Consider the following 25,317-nt stretch of genomic DNA (forward strand, 5'->3'; position numbering starts at 1 on the left):
GTATTTTCTATTGAAACTTGAAGGTTAGCAGCATTATGATATCAGACCTGCATTGTAAACATGCGAAACCATATACATTTTCATTGAAAAATCGAAAAAATAATTTAATGAATCATTTACATTGACGAAATTTATAACAATTTTATTTGATTAAAGATTCGCATGCCAAAAAACATTTTACAAAGCAGGTTTGAGATCAATTAAAAACTGGTTACAATAATGAGTCTACCTGTCCGCAGCTGTCTGTGTAGACGACACAGTGAGCATTTTGAGGGACCACTTGGGCCCCAACACTGGCTAAGGCTGCTAAGGCGATCCACATGCAGCAAACGAGGCAGTGTTCGAGGTTTTTTTATTCATTACCATTCAGTCGAATTTCATTATACACCGGAAACCAAATCAGCACAAATTTAATGTGCCTTCGGAGCACCCAGGTACATGTCCAGTTTTTATTCAAAAAAGAGTCAAAACAGTGATTTAAATTTAAAGATTCAACTTTAATGCAATTTCACCAGTTGTGGTGAAATTAATTTTTAAATTATGCAAGAAAAATAATCAACGTTAAAAAATTTTGAAATTTTGATCAAAATTAAAATAAAATGCAGATTATTTTACATTCATGTACCGGGGTAGACGTATTTAATTCAAGTTATTATTGAATGCATAGTTCCGAGTGACAAATAAACATGGTAAATTCGCAATAGCAGTGCCCACATAAATAAAACATTACAAAAATAAATACAAACCAAATTTTACATGTGCACGACCATATCAAGTTGTTTAATAACAATGTATGTTGAAAGTTTAGGCAAAAAAAGTAAATTTATTCGTGTGAAACAAGTTAACGATTAATTTATCCCAAAATAATAAAATATAAAATATAAAAATGAGATTGCAAATTAAAGTATCGGCATTATTCAAAATAGCAAATGTAAAAATGAAACATAAAAATATTATTAATTATTAAATAGAAAATGAAAAAAAAATTTATCCAGGTTCAGATTCGTGAAATTGGGATGGAAAATGTTAAATTACCAATTTAGGAACATTCAGAGTTATTGTAGATGTATAATTTCATGCAGAATTAATAAATTAATGATGATTTCATCACAAGAGTTGCGATGTTCACAGTGTTTCAAATCGAATCATGCGAAGTCCAGTCGAAGGCAAGCATGAAACAGAAATTAAAAAAAAAATAATGAAGGAAAACAATTCAAATAAGTTGTTATGTCGATGAACAACTTAAAAGTCTTCTTTCTAAAAAAATCAACTATAATATAATAAAAAATCATATGAAGAAATCATATTAATTTCCATCGTATACGAGATTGTTAAAAAATAATAATTGAATTTCATTTCATGTTATTGAACGCGTAAATATAAGAACATTTACTCATAATTTTCTATAAATATAAAAACAAACTAAATACGTTTGGATAATTTTAAAATATACTAGAATACTAGGAAATGTGTATTCAAATGAACAATAATAACGTGAAAGGGCTTTTTTATTTTCTGAACTAAAAAAAAAAATTAAATTTGACATTACCTTGTATAAATGTATCAATGCGAAAGTGCAAGCTGATGGCAATGAAACAACTGTGAAGATTTTTTCTACGCAGTTTTACATAAATATATTTTTTTCTATGAATAAATAATGAAAGAATAAGGATTGGAAAATAAAAGAACTCACGAATATCTTATAAAGACCTGGATAATTTGCATTTGAAAATAAACTATATGAAAAAAAGTATTTGAAAAGGCAGTATTTTTCCAGATCGTGACACACTTTGGTGCTTCTGTTTTCGACTCGTTCATTTGTGTAATAGACGCATCACCATGTGTAACAATTAGCCACTCCGTATTTTTGAATACCAATGCGTAAAAGTGTTAACTAATCTACATTTCATTCAACTCGTTCGATATATTCTAAAATTCGTGTACGCATATAAACACAAAATTCACGCAAAAGCAAATTATAGCTTCCAATAGTCGAAAGAGCTGAAAATGTAATTGAAGCAGAGTTTTTATTGTCAATTATGAAAAAATTAATCTAAAAATTAAAGTGATTAATTTGTTTTTTTTATAACACTGTAACCTCAACTTCGCATCTTTGCTGCTAGTTTTAGGCTTTTGCGTTATAAAATATCGTATGCAACTTGTGTAAATATTCTTTTTCAACAAAACTTGGGATAAAACTTGCCCTCAGCTCCTGCTGTAACCCCTCGTTTTGCAAAAAAAAGCATATCAACACCCGATGCACAAAGTACTATTTTTTCTTCCCACAATTGAATTACTGCATCTCTACTTGAATTTTTGAGTGTCCTTTAGTCCTTCATTGAACTTTGAATGAAGATATTGTACTCCAGTTAAGCGTTGTTATGATTGTGATGAAGTTTCGATAACAAAAAAAGACGCAGGACTTTATATAAATTCTTGATTGTCTCGATTTCAAATCTTCATTGTCATGGCGAAGCAAGGAAGCAAAGGAATTGGATCAGGATGGTATTAAATTAACTGGGAATTTACTGCTAGTTCACTAATTAGTCAAAACGTCTATTAAGAGTCTGTGTTAAAGCAACTATCGACTACGGATATTAAAAGTTAAGCGACCTTGTGCTTGATTCGTCAATTCATCTGATTAACACATAGAAGATTTTTTAAGATAGTAAAACTTTGAAAGTAATAGCAAATTCGTTGAAAAAAAAAACCATAAGAAACAAAAACAAAAGGCTGAGCAAAAACTAGCCAGTTTGAAATACCATGAATACCATGAAAATTTTTAAATAGTTATAGATTTACGTGTGATAATATAACCAACTGTGTAAAACCATTCAAAGAGCTTGATATATAAGACTAGAACAATACAGAAGTACACACATCGCGAGGCCGCATGTGAAAATGAAAATGTTGCTAATGCGCATGTCTACAGCTGTTGAATTCTTAGCTTTGTAAAGTAGTATTCATTTTTGAGAAGGTAAGAGGGATTTGGCAAGCACCAGGTCCAAAGTCAGTTGTCGTGTTGTACAAGTTAATTGTTTGTTAAGCAAGGAATCATGGCTCGATGTATTTATATATATAAATATATAATCAAATGTATGTATATATATTTTAAGGCTATAATAATTATGCGATATGATATAACAAAGGCTTTTGTAACGCAGTGTAGATACAATTAAAGTATTATATCATAGTTTTTACTAGTGAAAGTTTTTCAAATAGCTGATGGTAGTGGAATTAAGGAAGGTAAACAAGGAATACTTTCATAGAGAAAGATGTAATAGAATAAGCATTAATAAAACAAATATTCATGCATTTTTCAAGCATTATTATTACAAATACTGGGTGACTCCTTACAAACCCCATGAGTGTGCATGCGCAAAAACGCATTCGATCTTGGAAAAAAAGCACACGCAATTAAACCGTACCAAAGTAGGAAGCAAGTAGCGCTCGTTCTAGAAAAAACTCACAGTTAGACAGTTCATTACTCAAGAGCAGTAACCTCTCCTGCACATTGCATATATAGGATGTAAATTACTTTTAAAGATCGAATACGCCCAATTTTGCATCTGCATCCTCGGGGCCGCAGATATAATAATATAAATGTAGCATATTCGAGAATAGATATATAAACGTTGACGTTATACATATGCCAGGGTTATGTACGTGTGATTATATCAGATTTTCATGTATAATATTAACAATTTACATGAAGATTTCAAGAAAAAAAACGATACAGTACAGAATGATAAATTCTACTTGATTATGCATCTAAATTACGTAATTATATACCACAAATTATTATGCTCTTATATTTTTGCATCTTATATCATACACTCCATTATAGGTACATTAAAGATATATTTTTTTATACTAAATCATAGATTTAGATATACGTCAAGAGTTCATTGTTGCAAGAGACCGATGCAGCTTTATCAGTATTGCATATCCATAACATACAAACGTAAGTATATAATGTAAAGTTATAATATATATATAATACTTATATATCTGTGATATAAGTTTTTTGCATCTTTACCGTCTGGTTTAAATTTAAATATCATACTTTTTGTTTGTCGACCTATTAAACTAGTTCAAAAAAAGTGTACGTGAATTTGAAGAGTTAAGTGCAAGAGAAGGCACTTTCGCAACGTTTATGCGATTAATGTGACTTACTTATGCCCAAAACCTTGTATGACTCAATTCATTCGAATCATTTAATTGATTACCATAAAATATCGAAAAGTAAGTTGTTAAAGTAAAACAACGTTTATGCATCATTAAAAACGTTAAACACTAATTTAACCATAACAAATATTGCATCGAAATTTAATTATAATAACATAATAGAAATCTTAAACACTGAATAAAATTACAATAAAATCTTCGTTATCTGTTACACATTAAAAAAATGTAAATTAAACTAATGTGCGATAGTAACTATACTTAGGAACAGACACGAATATTAAACTTAATTTCAAATTTGACAAAATAAAGGTTCTGGACATTTTTGCAACCTAACAAACCCCTCTTTGAAACTTATTTTTCGAACGGGTTTTGCAGGAACACATCAGATTTTTCGTTTGAATCCTGCTCCACAGGAAAATAGGAATGATTGTTAAACACAATCGTACCACTACAATCGTTCCTTTATAAAACTGTTATTGAATTTGCGTAATCTATATTATTATCTTCCATTTTTTCTTAAAATATCTGAACGCGTGAATTGAAAAAAATCTGAATTTAATCGATACTATTATTATTAGTTTACTGTGCTATATGCAACATCGAAGTTCTAGAAATATTGATTGGATTTAAAGAAAATCGATTTCGCTCAGTTTGAATGCACAGTTTATTGTTAAATTATCAACAGTTTGACGCTTAAGGCGTTTTCGTTAACATTAAATACGTTACACTATCACAATTTAGTGGGCCTTGAGTTCATTTCTTCGTACGGTATTTTAAAAACGACTCTTTCTCGCAAAATAAAAGAAAGCCACATGTAAAAATTATATACTCTCTCAGTAATATGAAACTTTAATTAAACTTTCGTGTTCGTTCATTGGAAGACAGAGCCGCTTATTTATCAGTTAAGAACTACTCGTTGTATGGGCGTCGAACATTTTTCAAAATAAATTTTTTAGTTCCGTCGCGTTTAGGCCAACTGTTTTCGGAGGCTTGCGGTTTCTGATAGTTATCTTAAACGTAGTAACACGTTGTGCGTTTCTGCTTTCAATTTTTTTGATTTTGAGAGAGTCGCTTTTAGATTTAACGCGACTTTTTTTCAAGTCCCATTTAAAACCAAGGACAACGGCGCGAATTATGCTTAAGTGAAAAAATCAAATTGTAATCTGGAAAAATTGCTGATTTCAACAAATTTATTTCAATTAAAGCTATATTAATTAATAAGCATGATTCGTGCTATTGTTTTTGGTTTTCACTTCTTTGACCATCCGCCGTCATACGATTTAGCTTTTCATTGAAAAAAATCTTTGAATTATAACTCTAAAACGCATATTATAGGAGACGCCATTTTTTTGTGCTATCATTGGTAAAATATTTGTGCGAGGACTCGCTTACAATACTCGCATTACTTCTAGTTTCTTTATCTGGCAAGTATTTTTATCACACGTTCAAGTGCTATAAGAAATAACTTTACTCTTCAAACAAATTCAATTACAAGTACAATGGTTGTTTGTTTATACACAGCTATCAAAATAGTAGTATAATAAATAATTGTATTTACGTTATAACGATCTATGACAACATTGAATTTTCGTACTCACTATTTTCAATGAACACTGGTCAATGCGGTTCTAGATAAAAAAACATATGCCAAATGCATATAATAAGGTGGTAAATAAAAAAAATTAACTTGTGATAAAAACTACTACAACAATTTTTTTTTTACTATCAATTCATTAACCAGTATTCATGAAATATTAGTCGGTATATATATATACGACCTTTCTAAATGGCCAGGTTTTATAAGGTAGAGCAACCATTTTTACTGATTAGAAAAAAAATTCTCTACTCGGTGCACTCAGCATAACCAAACTCTCACGACTGGATCATTCGAGCAGTTGAATCAACAGTAACAGGTAAAACGAAAAATATTTATAACTTGCTTTCAAATAGAAATTTTTCATTTTCAACGACATGATAGGAGCACAAAGCTGCGAGAATTTCATTAAGAATCAATTAAATGATAAATTCATTAAAAATCATGAACACAAGCCTAATAGGATAACTCGAATCGAGATTTGAATAAAAACCTACGATTCAGAACAAGTTATGAAAGAGGACAGTTGAACAACTTATTACAAGAAAGTGAACAACAAACAAAAGTATTCCATTGTCTAAGCCCTGAATTAGGAACACTAAAAAGATGGAGCCTCAAGATCAAATTTAACAATATAAGACTATTGTATGGATAGATATAAATTGAAATCTTCATAACGAGATAAATTAGGTAACACATAGTATATAAAACGAAATTCATAGTTGATAGATAAGAACAATTTCAAACAAACAATATACGTTTATCGTCTACAACAAGGAGAAAAACAGAAGAAATTGAAGAAAAAAATCTTGAGAAGAATCAATTTGTAAAGAATTTGAAGACTCTCTAAAAAAATCCACACATAAAAAACAGTATGATTAAAATAAAACCTATTTTAAAATATAACAACCGCATTCCTGCCCACATTATTTCAATTTTACCTGGGTATGGTTAAAAGATATAAAACCATAAAAATTTTTTATTCATCCTTTCCAGATGATGGGTCCATGGGATCGATAAAAGTTAATCAGCAGCATTCGATAAAAATCACGCAGTACACTTTGGTAAAAGTCGTTCGAAAAATGAGGAACGGCCTCGAAGCCTGAGATGTCGTGTGATGGGTGATAGTCGTGGAAATGAATTAACAACGTCAACGAATTACACAGCTTACTTTACACCTACTGAAAGTTTTAAAAAATAATAGATCTGTTCGTACATCATATCATAATCGTCCACTTCTTTCTCGAATAATAAGGCACTGTTTAAAGTGACGCATCTGACTAGAGAACGAAGCAAGTAGTATTTGGAACTGTAAAAAACATCGTGTCATTATTAGGCGACACTTAGTCGAAGAAAGAATTGGATTCTTCGGAGCCCGAGAATTGCAGGGAGTCGAGCGGCTTAGGTAGTCTTCATTTTTTTGTATGGTTGCATTATCACACCCGAGCTCGCGGTAGGGATCGTCACCTGCGGCTGGGCGGCTATCGTGGCCGGACCGGCGGTAGGAATCTGTTGCATGCCCGGCATGCCGGATAACACGGCGTAAGGCGAGGCTTGGACGTAGGGCGAGGCCTGCACGGAGGCGCCCGGCGGCACGTAATGCCCGGCCGTAGGCAGGACCGACTGATGGCGCATCAGCGAGTAGGGATTGACCCCGAGGGAGGGAGCCGCGGCGGCCGGCGGACGATACGCGAGCAGACCCGGGGCGGACAGAGGATTCGCAAGACCGGCGCTAGCGTGAAGACCACCGAGACCGGGAATGACGGTGCGCGGAGCCGTGGCCGCGGCGGGCAGACCGGGCGTCTGCGAGGGCTGGCCGAGGCCGGCCAGGGTCTGCTTGTTGAGAGCGACGCCCGTGTAATTCAGAGCGTTGAGATGAGGCAGGCCGAAGGAGGCGGCGGAGGCAGCGGCGGCCGCGGCCTGGTGCTGCTTTATCGCTTTGGCGTAATTCTTTTGGGCGACCTCCTTGGCCAGGGCCGCGGGATCGAGCGACATGCTGGACGGCATGCTGAGGCCGCTGAGGACATTGAGGCCGGACATGTTGGACATGGTGTAGCTCGTCGGCGCAACGGAGTGCATGCTCGACATGGACGACATAGCGATGGAGTTCATGATAGACGGCATGGAATTCAGCCCAGCAGCGTGGGAAGTGGCGGCCGCGACCGCTGCGGCGGCATTGTGCGCCGCAGCGGCGTTAAAAGCGGCCTGATGAATCTGTTGGTTAATGTGCTGCTGTTGCTGCTGTTGTTGTTGTTGATGCTGTTGCTGTGCCTGTTGCTGTGCCTGTTGCTGCTGTTGCTGTTGTTGCTGTTGTTGCTGTTGTTGTTGTTGCTGCTGCTGCTGTGCCTGTTGCTGCTGGGCTTGTTGCGAGGCAGCTTGTGCCTGCTGGACTGCCGACTGAGCCGCGTGATTCAAATCGTGAGAGTTCTGAGTTACTGCCGAGCTCGCCTCGGACTCGTGATTGGCCACCGAGCCGGCGGACTGAGCTTTCTCGCTATTAGCGTTTGACGGCGGAGGTGGCGGAGGATTATTAGGATCGACGAGTATGCCGTTGCTCGTGGCGCTATCGGCAGCACTCGTGGCGTTAGATTGGTTTTGTAACGAGTTTGCGCCACCGACGCCCGACGCGGCTTGCGAGTTCGCGGCGGGGAGAGGTGGTGTTCCAGTGTACTCACATGACACAGGCACGAAGGGCTGCTGTAGCTGCATCAGCTGCTGGTAGGTCGTCGCGCCGGCTGGCTGGTACACCGGCACGCCGGACTTGTCGCCCGCGGGACGCTTGTACGGGACCATACCTGGAAATGTCTGTGAACAGAAAGAAAAGGGAGAATACCCTTACGTTAAATCTTCTTCTCGATTAAAAAAAAAAAAACATCGACTTAAAGCATAATTGTGTATTGATTTTCAAGTATTTTTTTTTTCTTTTTGAATCTCGATTATTTTTTCCTCTGGTTGCCCGTCCCGTGAGTCATTGATTTATATATAAAACGTCGTGAGCAAGCTATATTGATCATAAAAATCTTATTAGATATTATTTACTCGATACGTTGCGGTTGGCTGCTTTATAAAGTCATGCTAAAAATCATCATTTCTGTAATTTATATGTAAGACCGAAAGATGTACTTGTTAATAGTAAAATAAGCTTAAGTTTGTCAAATGCTGTAATGACCGGCTCGTAATCAATTTGAGTTTGTTCTTCACTTACAAAGTTGTCGTAGTACAGCGATCCTACAGACTTCATGTCCATCTGCAACAAACACAGGATCGGGTTCAAGTTGCATAAAAGCAAGGCGAAACGTTAGTCATTAATTTTTGCCTATATGAAAATTGGATTGGCTAGTGCGCGACATTTTTATACAGTAACAAAAAAAAATTAATAGCTCGGAAAAAACTTTGGAACTGAGATGTTTATTAAGTTGTGCCGATGACGCAGCTTGCAGCGACGTTGCCCAGAACGACGAAGTATCCTTCACTTAACATAAAACTGTAAGGCTTTTTGATGCAATTTGTCAATGTAATGATAAATCGCGTTTTCTTTCGTGTCACATAAGAAAAGTTCACGATCATGATTTACTTTCAATAGTTTTCTGAAAAACTGATAATACGGGGATCGACGTCCGCGATTATTATTGTACATAGAGTATCGTTTTGTTCATTAACAGTTTTTACAAAGTTATTTATTTCATAATTAGCTATAAATTTTAATGAATGAATATGATATACTGAATAAGAAGCAATAAATTCGATTGCAAAAGTAATTATAACACAAGAACTTCAATAGAGAAATAAAACGTAAAAAAGTAATAGTGTAGCCATTCTTGATTTAATTTGCATGAAAAAATAAAAGCAAAATACAATTGTAACTTAAAAGAAAAAATAGTTTGATAAAGCTGCAACAATGTGCAAAAGCTTGTAAGCTGAATTTTGTCAAATCTCTCATGACCATGACGAGTTTTGAGTAGTAACAGCTACATTGGCAGTTTATTTAAAAAAAAACAAAAGGTCATGATAAACATATAACTATTTAAATGGTAAATTTAAACGAATCGAGAGTTTATCAAGATTTTACCTATTATAAACACATTTTTTTGATTTGTGAATATTTGTGAGACAAATTGTTTATAAAGCTAGTGAACGATAGCAATCTACAGTGCTGGTGATAAACACGTTTTGTCATAAGCAACATTTTATTTTCATGGATAAAACTAAGAATTTATAGCAACGTTAACATCGCTCATCTCATTAATGTGTACTTGAGGATAAGCATTAAATTATTTTCAGAAGGGATGTCACTTAACCAACACCTCAGGGTCGTTTTCGCGCTACATGCATCATCGGCGCAAGCTCTTATAGTTACATTTTAATTTTCGAAAGCCATAATGATAATATATTTTTATTGAACTGATAAAAAATTATGCACATCGAATTTTCAAAGCAATTAAAAGTATTTTTTCAAAATATGCTTGTAGAAATTTTTTAAATAAAAATTAACTTTGCATGAGTATTTTGTTCTCAGTATTTATCGCGTAGAATCTTACAACGAAAAAATTATTTTTTATATCTTTTATAAAGCCAATTTAAAATAAAAATAAATATAAATAAACTCATGGAAGCGAACTGTGAATAATTAAATGGAAGCTTTTCAACTGCAATTAAAAATAATTTTTTCATGGGATAAGTAAAGTGAATTATTCACAGTTCTTTCGTAATTTTTGAAAATAAACTTCTATATGAAAAATTGTCAAAGCATCTCACACTAGAAATAATTTATTTTCGAAATTACTTTGATAATTTTCATGGACTAATTATAAAAAAATATATAAAAAAAGTAAAAGCTTTTATACATGCAAATGCCGTGGTACCATTAGCAGTTCGTCATTGGAGTCACGCATCCGTTTCTTGCCAAGTTCGATGCCCGCCATATTAGCGTTCTGGAGTCCACCAGGCACGTTGTTGCCACCGGGCATTGGAATTGTTGACCCCTGCGAGTGTGTGATCGAACGAGAGAGCCCGAGACACACGCGCACGAACAACAACAAAATACAAGCCCGCACAAAAACAGACACACACGATCAAGTGAACGATGCAGTAGCGGCAAATATCAGCAGCAGTACATAATTCGTATGCATTTGCCGTGTGTTACGTACGACAAAGATAGATTGCATTTTTACATGAGCGTGTGTGATTTTGTTTTTTTTTTTTGGCATCGTTAATCCCCCGAGAGAGAGGCAGAGACAGAGTGAGCGTGCATTTTTGTCGGTTCATTCGTCATGGTTTTTGTAGAATTTTTCAGTTTTCCGGGCACAGTTCGATGGCAGGCGTTAATTTGGCAGGTAGCGAAGCACATGAGGTTTATTGTTTGTTCAGCAAGCATGAAGCATCATCAGGCGAGAGGCAAGAAGAAAATCAAAAAAAGAAAAAAAAATCAAGTTGAGGCTATATTCATTTTTTTTCGATATAAAAATGTATTCATTCAAATGTAAAGCCAAAGACCAAATTTATAATTAAGTAGACATTGTGTTATACATCTATTACTATAAACAAATATGTAATAATTATGTAATAGTTATATATATTATACTATTTTCAGTTCAATGAACATAAAAAAATTAATAACTAAGTTTATTCAGTAATAAGTATACATGAAATTATGAGTTTATCAAATAATATTTGAATTTATGAAATAAAAAAAACTTTTGAAAAATATACTAAAATACTTTTCAGCAGTTCACTTTCATAAAGACGCGTGCGTCGATCTCCCGCATCGCAATAGGACGTGCATACACATCTAGTGGGAAATTAGGTTAAAATAATTAAGAATAAATGAGAATCAACTTAAATTAAAACTAATTATTCAATACTTTTAAATTCTCCAGCTGAAATGAAAAGAAAGTCAATACATTGCATTCAATAAGATTAAATTAAATATTTGTTTAACATTCGATCATCCAACTATCTGCATTATTTATTGCTGTGTCAACTTTTTATTACAGGAAACGAACCTACATGAAAAATGAATATATATTGCTAATAGTTAAATTTTAAGATACGTCAAAATGAATGATTTATAATGGGTCTTGGGAAACTGCAGTGATATTAAACCACTAAGAGTTAGAGAATACGAGGGGAGAAAAGAAAAAAGAACGTGTACACTTGTCTACCGCTGACATCGACTGGCTGAAGTAGAAGCTGACTTTGGCAAAGACGGCGACGCATCTCTCTTCCATCAGGCTTTCTTGGCTACGGTATAGACCTGCAAATTGCTCTCGGCAAAATTAAAGTCTTGTACGTATATAGATATATGAAATGTGTGTATATGTCGGAACGCAGCGCCGGAACGGAAACGAGCACTGTCTGGAGCTTTCCTGATTCTTTAACTTTCATCTTGCTTTATACGCCATGAAGATGGGGCTTAAATAGAGCGCATAACGTGACATCTCATAGAATATTTCGTTTTTATAATACGCAGTGATTTGAACATTTTTTCATCGTTGCAAACAATTTAAAAGTACAAGAACTTTTTACATTTTTAATTGATTTTTCGTAGTAATGTACAATTTCTACTGAATAAGATATCAAGAAGTCTTTAAAAAGTTTCTTGATAACAATTAAATAATTTTTTTCTCAAATTAGATACACACTCTTACCATAATTTTTAATGATTTGTTCATGTGGTAGAATTTGAAAAAACTGTTGTGACATAAGAGTATTCATTTGATCCACGATTCGACTTTTTTGAAAGATGTTTTGAGAATTAATATTGTTCGAATACGATGCATCATTCCCTCTTGGGATGGAAAAATACTGTACAAAATGAAACGTCCTGCCAACAAGCTGATGTGACACGATCCAGTAAGAGTTTTCTTCTGCCTTAACTCGATTTATAGTAGCCTTCGTTTGAAGTAAGCATCTTTTATACTTTTTTATTTTATCAAATTAAACATTTTCTTTGCGAACAACTAATCTTTTTTTGACAATATAATAAATAAATCATTCGATCTGTTCATTAATTTAAAATGTGACAAATCATAAATAGAAATGAAAGCCGATTTCTTTACAGAAATTTGGATTTTTATATAATTATTTGATAATGTCCAAAATTTTAATGAGCAATAAAATAATAAACAGGGAAAAATAAAAATGCATTCGTTTCAATGAACTTCATTTTTACCGTTAAAAAAAATCAGTAACGCGAAAAAATGGATATAATAATTGTGTTCCAAAACATTTGATAATAAATTCCTCGATGAAAATATTTAGTTCAACACCCATAAAATTCGTATTTGTGAGTTCGAAACATTCAATATTTTCCACTAACAATTTTAGATTATAGACGTTCAAGTCTTAAGTGTAGGGCTTTGTGTGGAGAGCAGCAAACAGCAGCAAGGTTCACATAGCCAGGATTCGTGCAGCACAGCTTGTCAGCAAGTTTGTGTTTGTGTATGGAATGTATGATGTCAATTCTACTTTACTTTTATTTACATCTGATACATTATCCGCTTCATTCATTTACGCACGCATGTTGGCAGGCATAATCTTTTTATGCAAAATCTAAAAATACTACTTTTCTTTTTGATTATTCATGTTGCTTGAATGTTTCAATAAAAAAAAAACTTTGCGTGTGGAAGAGAAGTAAACGGATCTGTATATTTATGAGTTCGTCAATTTTTAATATTATTTTATTTAATGCTAATTTAGGTTTCAGTAAATCTTGTGAATCGTGTATAAAGAGAGCGTCTATGGGTTTATTTGCACCTGGATAGCTGCAATAGGCTGCTAGAAAAGAGAGAAATAGAACAGATGGTGACGGTGACAATAAAAAGTTACTGGCTTTTGTACTACTTGCTACAACACTACATTCACAGCTAAGAATAAATACGCCAAATGGATTGGTATGTAGATTAACAAACACAAAAGCAACAAACTTTGGTTTATAGAGTAAGAAAGTAAATGGTATTTGGATGTTGGAAAAATCATACGAGAGTTAAAACATACATGTAATTATAAAAACTTCGATGAAATTAAGTATCCATATTATAATCGAATTTCGATTTCAACGATAAAAAAAATATTGAACGAAACATCCATTATTAAATACAGATACTTTGGAACTAACCACTGCGCAACTGTTGACCAATTTTTATTCGCAATAATCAAACTGTCGCCAATCGAATTTTACTGATGAGAGTGTATTGAGCCGAACGAAACCACTTAATAATGAATATTTTACTACGTGTCCAGAATGCAAGAGCAGAAATGTATCCGCAAATTGGAAAAAGCAGCGCAGCAGCGAAAATTTCATCAAAGCAAACCCAAAGAAAATGAAATCTAGAGTTAATATGAATTAATGAAAAGAAAATTAGAATTTTTAAAAATAGGATAGGATCATGGATCTCTGCGTTTAGTCTTAAGTTCAAATTTACAATAATAATAAAAATACGAGTAAAAATAATTAAAATAATTTCATCTTCAGCAATTATTTTTCATGACATAGATTTAGAATGTTTCATTGTTTAAGTCACTGTAATGTCCAGTTTAAAAAAAATATGAGTACAGCTTGACTAAAATTTAAAAATAATTCGTCAAACTTTTTTAATACATCTACGGAGTGCAGAGTTTTTGGGCAGAGGATCATAGAAAAAAAAGCAAATAAAAAATGTTGATAAAGAAATAAGAAAGTAAAAAGAGAAAAAGATAGAGACAGACAGAATGCATTACCGCAATGCTAGCCCGAGATTGTGTGGCCTTAATGTGGGCTTGAAGGTGCAGAGGGGGGTGGAAATAGCGGCAGGGATCTCGATTGCATCGGCCCTTGACAGCGTCCATGCAGACCGTCACAGAACCGTCTTCGTTCGCCTGCACCGTCTCGAGGGGGTGCGCAAACCGGCACTCCGTCTCGCCGCGTTTGCACGCCCCGCGTTGAAACTCGCGACATACCTACAGCAAGAGCGAACACGCATGGCATGGACTACTATATACTATAGGAGTAGTTATTTATTCCTCCGTTTTTTCAATGGAGAAAACAATGCTAGTATGGATTCACTATTGAAACTTTAGAGGCGATCAATTTTTTTTACAAAAACAAATTTGCACCAAGAAAATGAAATTTGTAAATATCAAGTACACACATTTTTGTACGAAAACTCGACTAGAAATCGTAAGCGATTATTTTTGCAACTGATTTTGAAACTTTATTATTTATTATGATTCTCTTGGCACAAACGATAAAATACAATGGTCAAAATACAAAAGATTATAAGGTATTAAGTTTATATAGGCGACAATGGTGTGTTAAAAAATAGGTATAATTGTAACCTACGGAGAGGTGACTTGGCAATTACCACGATATTTATAGCGCCTATTACGCGAATCGATGACTTTCTATTTTATCATAATAAAATCGTGGTAGCGAGCCAATGTCGAGATTACGACTAGCAAGTGTTTAGCGGCCAGTTTTTCGCACTGTAACATTGGCACAATGTGAACAGGCAAGTCTACACAATTTCCAACGTGTTTTGAAGTTTATACATAATAGTAGAGGAAGTTTTGGCTGGACGTAGGAGAGATCGAGACATTTTCAACTTTTCATTTAAAGTTTTATTAAGAGTAACAACAAATATTAAGCAAAAATTAAGTTAATCGATCATAATAAAAACTCGATTTCTTCTAAGTTATCATAATTTTACATTTGTTTCAGGCGATGTGTTTTGGGAATGCTAGGGAAAAAGAAAGATGACAAATAATTCATAGTTTTAGATTATAAAAGATTGAGCTAACGGTCAGCCACTAGCCTACCAAGAGTTAGAAAGTTCACACCAGCAGGTATATGCCTTTTCGGATTATTTAATTTGTATTAGTAGTATAATAGTACGAGGTTATAAAATATAAAAATATGTAGTGAAAGACAGTTGAAAGCAAACAAAAATCTAGCATATTATGAGTAAGGGGATGTTAATTTTCATTTTGTTTTGCACTTTTCATGTAAATACGAACTGCTTGTATACAAAAATATATACTTCAGAAACGTTGATGATATGTTTATATTTGCAAGCTTTTGAGTATCGCAACAACATTTTTCAAATGATATTACAGCTGAGCACAATGAATTTAGCCATAATTAAAAATCACACACAGGTTAATGCTTATAGTTTTCACACGCGCCAATAATTATATTTATAATTACAGGGTTTGTAGGAATTCAAAGAATATTGGGTTGCCTTTTACGAAGCATTTATTTAAACGGAAAATTTCAAACTGCTAAAAATTTACTATGTCAAAACTTTTTTCAAGACGAAAGATTATCTTTTAATTGTACCCTAATAATACGAAAATAAAGATAGTTATTTTTTGCAGAACACAAATATTTTAATGATTTTTCATTACTGTAAAAAACGATAATTTTCGAAAATAAAGTTTACAAAAAATTATCAAAAAACATCGAAACTAAATGGAAAATTTTTCAAAAAAAAAATAGCTACACTTCAAAAGGCTGTTTTTCACAATCAGGTAATGACTCGAGGATGCAAAGGAAAATATTCAACATTCAATATCAAATTTGATGTAAAGTAGCGTAAATGCGCTTGCATGCAAAATTTTTAAGATTGGCTTTACAAACAAATTGTTTTTATATTGTTTTCAACTCAACAATATTTACTACCATCCAATAGATAAAAATAATATCATACATCTTTACTCAAATTATATCCAATTTTACACAAACCGATACTTTTATGTGTACACATTTTTTCATGTTAAACAGCGTTAATATTGAATAAAAGTGTAAGGTGTTTATTTCTATGACAGATTGAATAAATTATTTTCATACGAAATATTTATCAGTTAATAATACCAAATTTCGTTTAATTTATCTCAATGTTTTCATCATTGAAAATAGAAGAAAACATAACGATACAAAAGCACATATATGAACCAAGTCTATAGCAAATTCAAATAAATTCACGAATTAATATGTTTGCGAGATATTTCAATAAGCAAAAAATGCAATATGAAATTTCAAGAACTGATAAAAAAAATCATAAAATATTCGAGCAATCTAATGCTTTCAAAACATCTCAGTTTCAGCTATTCAACAAATAAAAAAGAACATGATACAGTATGTTAAATACCACAATCTAAAATTAATTTATTAATTTATGATTTTTGTAGCATTTAAAATTATATAAAATTAAGGTAAGAGTTGTTTTAGTGTCAAGAATTACCAAAGCCTGCGATTATTAAATTCATTTTCAAAAGGAAAAATACATTTTATAATTTTGTCTTTGCGCAGGCTTCAGAATGTAGTATTTAAAGTATAATTTTAAGTGTAGAAATTTTTTATCTAATACAAAAATTATATATATACAATTACACATAAATAATTCACATGCGCTTGCTCAAAGCCCCATCTCCTATTGCTGTAAAAATATCAAAGTTACTTTCGTCACAAAAAAAATAATTAGTGTGTAAATACATATATACTAATTGAAATCATAAACATTGCCGCTAATAAGAAGAGACAATAAATTTTTTTTTGTTTTACTTAAATAATTTTTTTACTACTGCAATAATTAATAGAATGCATCAGTTACTTAATACACTATGAAAAGAAAATAGACTTTTTGTGTTTTTATTTTGTGTCAAAATGAGTCTTCCTCGGAGCGCTAAAAGTCTGCCTATAAATCATGAATTGCTGTAAATTAAAAAAAATCTCACATACACAAAAAGTCAATTTTCCTAACTAATGTAAAAAGTAGGTACTATTTTATTGTTTCCTCGTATTACATTATGCAAGCAGTTTAGCTGAAAATTAATATAAAAGTTATTAACACAACTTTATAAATAGCATCTCCACGTTCGCAAAATTAACGGAGTATTATAGATGAGGTATCGGAATTTTTGGTATATAGATACACAATATGAAAGTACAGTAAGGAATTAACCAATAGTTTATCGATGATTGATATAGAGGATCACGGAGTCAATGAGTGACAGGATATTTATTCAAATCGAATTTCATGTACTTTCAATAACCAAAATCTATGTAAACAGCAATCTTGAAAAGTATATCAAGACTGAATACCTTTAAATTAAAATTTACACAGAGATATATCAAGCAAATGTAACTCATTATAACGAAAATGTGACTAATTTAAAATTTACTATTGCCATTCACTAATTTAACGTATTACAGTAATAAAATTATATCACTCCTTTCATACTTAATCTTGTTGAATGAAATGCATTATTTGTTTATAATATTTTTTTCGATAGCAGAAGCTCTTCAAGCATTTCAAACAATTAGACTACAAAAGACTCGTTAAGTAGAATGATAAAAACCATCACTCAAATACGTGTAATTTAAAAGTAATGTTTATATCGCTCAAAACAAGCAACAAGCATTTAAAAAAAAGTCAAACGTTTTTATAATTATTATTATTGTTAACAGTAGAGGAGAGAGTGGAACTTGGAACTAATAAGGAATTATGAACCAGCAAGGAAAGGCTAAGAGATTTTCCAAATGAATAAAACTTAACAAAAGAACTTAAAAAACCTTCTAATCCACATTGATTTATAGTAAGAAACTGTAAATAATTTATGAAAAAAAAGTTTCTTTCGCTTTGAAATATTATCGAATGAAAATCGGATTCCAATGCAGTCGAAGAAAAATTTTAGCAAATTAATTTGTATATTTTCCACAAGCAAAATCATAATAAAAATTTTAAATTAAATTTGACCGCGTTGTAATTTAGCAATGAGAAAAGCATTTAGACTTAGCAAGAATTGATGAGACAACAATAAAATAGTCTATGTTTTTTTTCAATTTGATTTATACTTGTTTTATTTGAATTCCAACTTCAAATGTATCGCATGACCCGAACTGAATGCAAGTCATTGCTTTTACATAATCACAAATAGTATTTTTATATTACGATTATTTATTGATCATCCTCGTCGTTATTGAAAGATATTCTTGATATAGTATTATCAATAATTATTTATGGAATCAATTTAAATGGTGTTAATTAATTGAACGGTCATTCAATCGACCTATTCAGTATTATAATTATATAATATAATTAATCTATCATTCGTGTCAATTTCATTTTGCTTGCGATACTTGCTTATAAAAACGTTTTCTTTTTGAATTTTCAGTTGACAATATCATGTAGTACTATACGCGCGATTGTTTCCTCTTTTCATGTTTCAACTGTGACTCGTGATTTTATTATATTCCATTGTTTGAATATTATATGAGTTCGATATTAACTATCGATATAGTAATAAAGAAACATTGAATCACGACAGACAGTAATAATAAATTTATAGAATTTGTGGAATATTGTCCTGAGAAAATTCATATAAGGTTATGGGAATTTAAGGATTGTGAAATGAATAAAGTAATAGGATATAAGTTTTTCCTGCTTTCGTATCGAAATGAAGAGTAACGAAGTATAAAACAATCGTGATTGATTAAAAGATTAAGGTAATTGCGAACGTTAGATATTATATTTTAGTAGCAAATATCAAAAATGTTGTTTAGTAGATTTTTTTATCTTTCAGGTAATAGAGTTTGTAAATTATTATCATATAGTTTGAATGTGTTGCATGCAAACAAAGTTTGTACTCAACGAGTCATAAACTGGTAAAGATATATATATTTATCGCACATTTTTGATTTTTGCTACGACCATTATTTCAGTGTCAATACAAAATATAAACAATCAATTTGTTTAACCTAGCTACCATCTATACATATGTCCGTATTTTTGGATGCATATTAAAGACGAGGACACACGTTCAGACGCGTTTTTTTTTATTTAATAATTCTATGGATAGTAAAAGTTACACTATTCACTGAATCAAAAAATTGTGCAATCACTGTGCAACAAATAAAAATCATTTTAATTTTATAAATTTAACATTTATATATAACACATTAATTTTTTTCAAATATATTTTTATAGGTACTAAAGTTATTAAGAAAAGCAAATTGAATGTTAATCTTAAAATGCAACGATAATAATAACATAGCCGCTGACCTAATCATTTCAAATAATAATAGGAATAGAAGAAAGTCATAAAGAGGCTAATTATTTATTACAATAATACTTTTTTTCAACGAATGACTTTTTACGTCAATGAGATAACATTTATAAACAACTCAAGTCGATTGCATGTAATTTGATTCTTTGAATGTTGATTTTTTTAAGTCATTAATTATAAACCTTTTAGTATTAATTTTTTTTCGCAAATGTCTAACATTTTCGAAAATCAATCATGTGTCATATTAATTTTCAGACATATTAGGGAAAATGCGATTTATTTGCTTGCCATAATTCTTACTTTGGGCAATCGGAAGGGAATAGGGACAACATTTTTATTTTTCGTTTTTTCATAGTTATTTTTGGAAATTTCTACGCATCGCAGAATTTATTTACAAAACAAATACTTTAACACAATCGCCCACCACGTTTGTTTTTCTGTTTTCACTTCGATTGAAGAATTTAATGTTAAATCGATGTATATGACACAAAAAACTTTATAAAATATTATTGCATCTAATTTAGTCAAAGTTTATTGTTTTTTCAAAACTACATCTAACTAATCTCGGTTACGAAGTAAAAACAGAAAAAGGAAATAATTCATGCTTTTCAGGAATGTCAGTAGAAAAGGTTGCAATCTATGGCATTGTGCGCGCACGTGCGAGGCTAAGTTCTTTTTCTTCTTTATTATTATTTTTATTATTTTTCATAATCTATTGTGGCAGATCAATGATGCCTCATGAAAAACGGTTCGTTATTTACCAATTTTTACATACAACTTGAGAATATTATCATTATTGGACCACGTATGCGATTTTCGACATGTTTTTTTTTTACCGATTATAGAAAACTCTACAAATTCTCATGATTTCCTGTAGGTATCCATGTACACGCGTATGAGTACGTCGAAGAGATACAAAATCTTGCTACCGAACCGGATAAAAATCTGAGCGAACCTTAGTTGTAATTGTATATCGCGTCGCGAACAAACATGGACTAACCTACGATTAAAAAATAGACTCTCATTTTCCTTTGCCCGACTCTTGTTTCATCCGCTATTCTTATTACCGCTACTTTTTCCTAATAAGTATAAATTTTACTTCAAGTTCGCTTTCGTCGCTCGACCGAGTATTCGAGTGTAAAGGAATGTATTCCACCGAAAAGTTTACGTTACGATTAAACAATTTATATTTAGTATATATGATGATCATTAAAATTAAAATATTTTAGTGATCGTCGAATTCCCTCTCTATTCGCCATTCACTAGCCATATCACCGATATCGCCTACACCGACGTCGTTTTTTTTTCAATATATAGACAAGTAATCTAAATTGTAATAACTACAAAATGCCTAATTATTTATAAGTACGTTTTAAACTTTTATATGTAAATAGACTTTACGTATGACCGTCACATTAAACTATCCTCGAGCATCGTTATAAATCCGCTTTCACGTAGAATCGTATATAGTACAGGTCCCCTTTATCTTGTCAGGCTACGTCTGACTAAATCTCCGCTTTCTCTACTAACTCCCGATATGACACGTTTCAATCCGTAGATTTTTTTTTCAATTTTTTTATTTTTTAGGATAAATAATATATAGTCACGAAATCGTTGTTCTGAAATTTAGTTTTGCCAAAACGTTACTTAACGTCACGCATTAATCCAGGCACACAATATATATAAAAAACATATAATGCATATCATGTAACTCGATTCAAGTATAAGATATAATTTCAAAAAAGTAGGAAAAAATCGTTTTATAAACTTTAGCGTATTCCTCTTTCGATATGAATTCAATCGTCGTTGAGCTTTACCATCAACTTTTCTTCAAGACAGCTAAATTTATCCCATTTTTCAAATTCTGTTTATTTAAATCGTAACTATTGTTTCGTTTTAGAAAAATTAAGTGTCTGACACTTGAAGCGTCAATTAAAATTGTTTTTATTGTCTTGTGCTCGAGCATACCAATAGAAGTTACTGAATCGAAACAACTGAACTGTCCTGAAAATCGTTCCTTAGTAGCTCAAGTTTGGAAAAGTTTGCCGGTTGATATCGAAAGAAGCGCAATACGGAGATAATAAGAGCGATTTATTTCACTACGTGCGTACGTAAATAGGTACGTACGGTCCCTCGTACGCATAGGCGTGCACATAGACAAGATTCTGAAGGGGACTGTGGAGAGCGCCGGGATGGGCGGGATTGTGGATGGGCGCGCAGACCGAGGTGAGCGCCTGGGTGCAAGAGCTGGTCGGTTGCATCTGAGGCGGCGGCGCGAGGGTCGTGGTGGTGGTGACGCTCGCGGTGGGCGACGGCGACTGCGGATTATGGTGGGTGCACTGCGACTGCAGCGTCGACACGGGCGATACGCGATTTTGGGGCCCTTGGGCTTGATTAACCGCACCGTTGGCGGCCGCCTGATAGAGAGGCTGTGGGGCTGGCTGTGGTGGACCCGGGGCCCGAGGTGGACCGTGCGCGGCCACCTGACGCATGTAGTTCGCTGGTAGACATACCTCGAGCCGGTCTGTGCGCGGCATCTTCTGCGGCATCGCGACCGTCTGCTGGACGACGCCAAGGGGACTGCCGACGCCGGTTGGATCTCCTGGTCCCATGATTGTGGGCATGATCGGGCTCGGTGCGAAGTATGGACTGTATGTGTTGCCAACTTGCGGCATGCCGGTTAGGTACGGGTTCGTCGCCTGTAACACAGAAACAAAGGAGATGGACGATCGGACGCAGATTCAATCGATGGGAACAGGACGGTAGGGGTGGGGAAAATCATTACATTATTAGTTATATTCAATATATTACAATACAAATTAATCGAAATTTTATCGAATACATCATATTTATTGCTTATATTCACGTTTGTAACGCTGATAAAAAAATAAGGATATCAAAAATTCTATCGAAGTCGTAGCAAAAATCATATGATTTTTATTACAAAACTCGAGTGAATTTTTAGTTATATGCTTAATTATGTATCAGAGTATGTATTTCTTTCTGTTGCGAGTTATTTCGAGTGTTCATAAAATTAGTACTCGATCGAGTTCTAAAATGATTATTGTCCTTATTGTCATTATTAAAAATAAAAGCTGTCTCTATTACATTTACATTTCATGTTGTTAAATTATAATTGTGAATTTGGAAATCATATTCAACGAAAGCAAAAATTGGAAACTTTAGAAGAAAACATTGTTCTAAAATTTTCTGAAAGTTTATGCAAAAGTTGGAATAAAATAAAAGTTTTTCTTTGATTCATGCTTAAATCTAATAAATATCTTAATTGTAAGTGTTTTATTTATCCCATTTGGTTACATGCTTTTAATAGTCAAGACACATGTTACTTTTTAAAAACTACAAAACATACTGTTTCAAACAACTCAACTCAAAAAGCACGATCTCGACTATTAACGCTCAAAAAGATTATGTCCTTTGACAAGAGTAAATTCTAAGCAGAATCGATAATGGTGCTCAAAAATTATTATACAATGAATTAAATTCTATCCACTGTTCTATAAAAAATACCAATAAAAAAACTTGAACATTAATAACAAAAACATTGCAACATATTAATAGCATGGATACTTTTTCAAAAAGTAATCTACTCAGTAATCGATCGATACAGCCAGAAAATAGGTATTTCTAAAAAAATTTCTATAAAAGCCATTAAGTTACTGTAAAAATAGCGCCTATTCTCTGGACTCTGATCAATTACTAAATATATTATCAATATAGCAATTGGTATTTGAGCTCAATAATATGTACTGTAGTTGTAAAAAATTAGAGCTTAATCAAAAAAATAATTTTTCAAAAAAGGCAAATAATCCTCGAATTAATTATTAATAAATATGTATACTATCGATGCAAGGACTTGTTAGAATATTGGTTACTTTCTTTTAGCGAATTTTTGATTTCACAGACTCAAAAGCTCTTTAAAACTATTTTTTCTATTAAACAACTACACTACTACTTGCTAACAAGTCATTGCATTCTTTTCATACGAATAAAAACAAATAAATAAAAAATCTGTTAAGGCAAACCAAAACCACAAGTTACCATAAGAGCGTGGGTAGCGAGCAGTTGCTGCTGGAGTTGCTGCTGAAGGTGCTGATGTGATGGCCCAGGAGGTTGGGCCTCCTATTATTACATCCGCCAATCACGAGTAATTGCCAATAGCGAGAAAGAGCACACCAACAATCAACCACAACCACGAACGAGTGCACCACAGCATCAAACATAAAAGACAGACAGGCAAGTCGTACGAGTGTTATGAACTCGGTATTATCACGTAACACGATTTCAAAGTATTAAACTAATTTTTATCCACACGAGAGCAAGTACTTTGAATTAGTTATGTTTACATTTATAAAAAATAGAAATTAGGTAATGTTGATAATGGTAGCAATGATAAACGATTGATAGTATGATTATGAATTATTATTTACGCACCACGCGAAATTTCGCTATTCCTCAAAATTAATTTCGTCGTTGCAGTATTGATAAATTACCGAAGTTGTGGAACATTATTAATTGATTGTTTGAGGTTTTCTATTAAACTAAAAATATTAAAGATATGCAGAAAAACAGATTTAGAAAGCTGAACTTGAAGCAAAGGTACAATCAATTATGTACTGCGTGTAAGAAAAATAAAAGAAAGTAAATTTTCAAAAACAACAGATGCAAATATCCATTAAAATAGCTAACTACAACACTTTTTTCTTTTTAAAAATCCATACCAATTTCTAATGCTGTATATGATCACTTTTCAATTGGTGTGGATTTTCAAATAGAATAATTAACAACTACAAATTATCCACTGCATCAAATACTACATGGTCAAACGTTTTGTATAATTTATAAAGAATCAATCTTAACTATCTACCATAGTTAATAAGTAACAATGAACATCGATTAATTATTGTTGCAAATTTTAAAAACTTTAAATTACAAATGTTTAATTGTCATTACGGAGTATAAACGGTAAATTTATTGAGGCTGTGGATATTGGGTTAGCAGAAATAGTATTGTAATAATAGTGGTAATGATAGAAAAAGTAACAGTCGAAAAAATAGTCGTGGCATTTGTATGGAATGATAGTATAGTGATTTTTATAGTTTATACTATAAATATTTGAAAGCCACGATAAATTGTGAGATGTGTAAAACCGACAAACAAAAAAAGAGTCGCTCGTGTATGTAATAGTAATTTATACAAGCTTCCATTTGTCTGTCAGCTTGCTACGTCGTACATACCACTGTGGGCACTTGACCAGGTACTAATGGTTGGCCAGGACCCAGGCCCATTTGTTGGATTATAGCGTTCTTGAGTGCCAGGTGATTTCGTCCATTAATCAGAAGCTGATCTTTCAGATGTTGAGGTGGATGAAAATACTTGCACGGGGGCTTCTCTCGGTTGCAACGTCCCTGTAAATAAATTAATCAATCATTAATTTCTTGCTTGTAATCATTCATGTTTCGCTTTTAAAAACA

General features: G+C 32.8%; 1 protein-coding gene across 8 annotated transcripts in view; it reads right to left on the reverse strand.

The window, feature by feature from the left end:
- Positions 1–3,311: 3,311 nt before the first annotated feature.
- The window catches only part of LOC106656217 (myb-like protein AA), a 272,177-nt gene continuing 250,171 nt past the window's right edge, over positions 3,312–25,317 (reverse strand). For 2 of the 8 annotated variants that reach the window (XM_023461899.1, XM_023461898.1), the window contains exons 4-9: positions 25,081–25,251; positions 23,885–23,965; positions 22,339–22,524; positions 10,627–10,764; positions 8,988–9,029; positions 3,312–8,587 (exon numbers count right to left, since the gene is read on the reverse strand). In XM_023461899.1, the coding sequence (XP_023317667.1) occupies positions 7,184–8,587; positions 8,988–9,029; positions 10,627–10,764; positions 22,339–22,524; positions 23,885–23,965; positions 25,081–25,251 (2,022 nt within the window). In that variant the 3' untranslated portion in view covers positions 3,312–7,183. The remainder of the gene's footprint in view (positions 8,588–8,987; positions 9,030–10,626; positions 10,765–22,338; positions 22,525–23,884; positions 23,966–25,080; positions 25,252–25,317) is intronic. The other 6 variants (XM_023461900.1, XM_023461901.1, XM_023461902.1 and 3 more) reach the window with 6 other exon arrangements.

This window comes from Trichogramma pretiosum, unplaced genomic scaffold, assembly GCF_000599845.2.
Source record: "Trichogramma pretiosum strain Unisexual culture from Peru unplaced genomic scaffold, Tpre_2.0 scaffold64, whole genome shotgun sequence".
Lineage (NCBI taxonomy): Eukaryota > Metazoa > Arthropoda > Insecta > Hymenoptera > Trichogrammatidae > Trichogramma > Trichogramma pretiosum.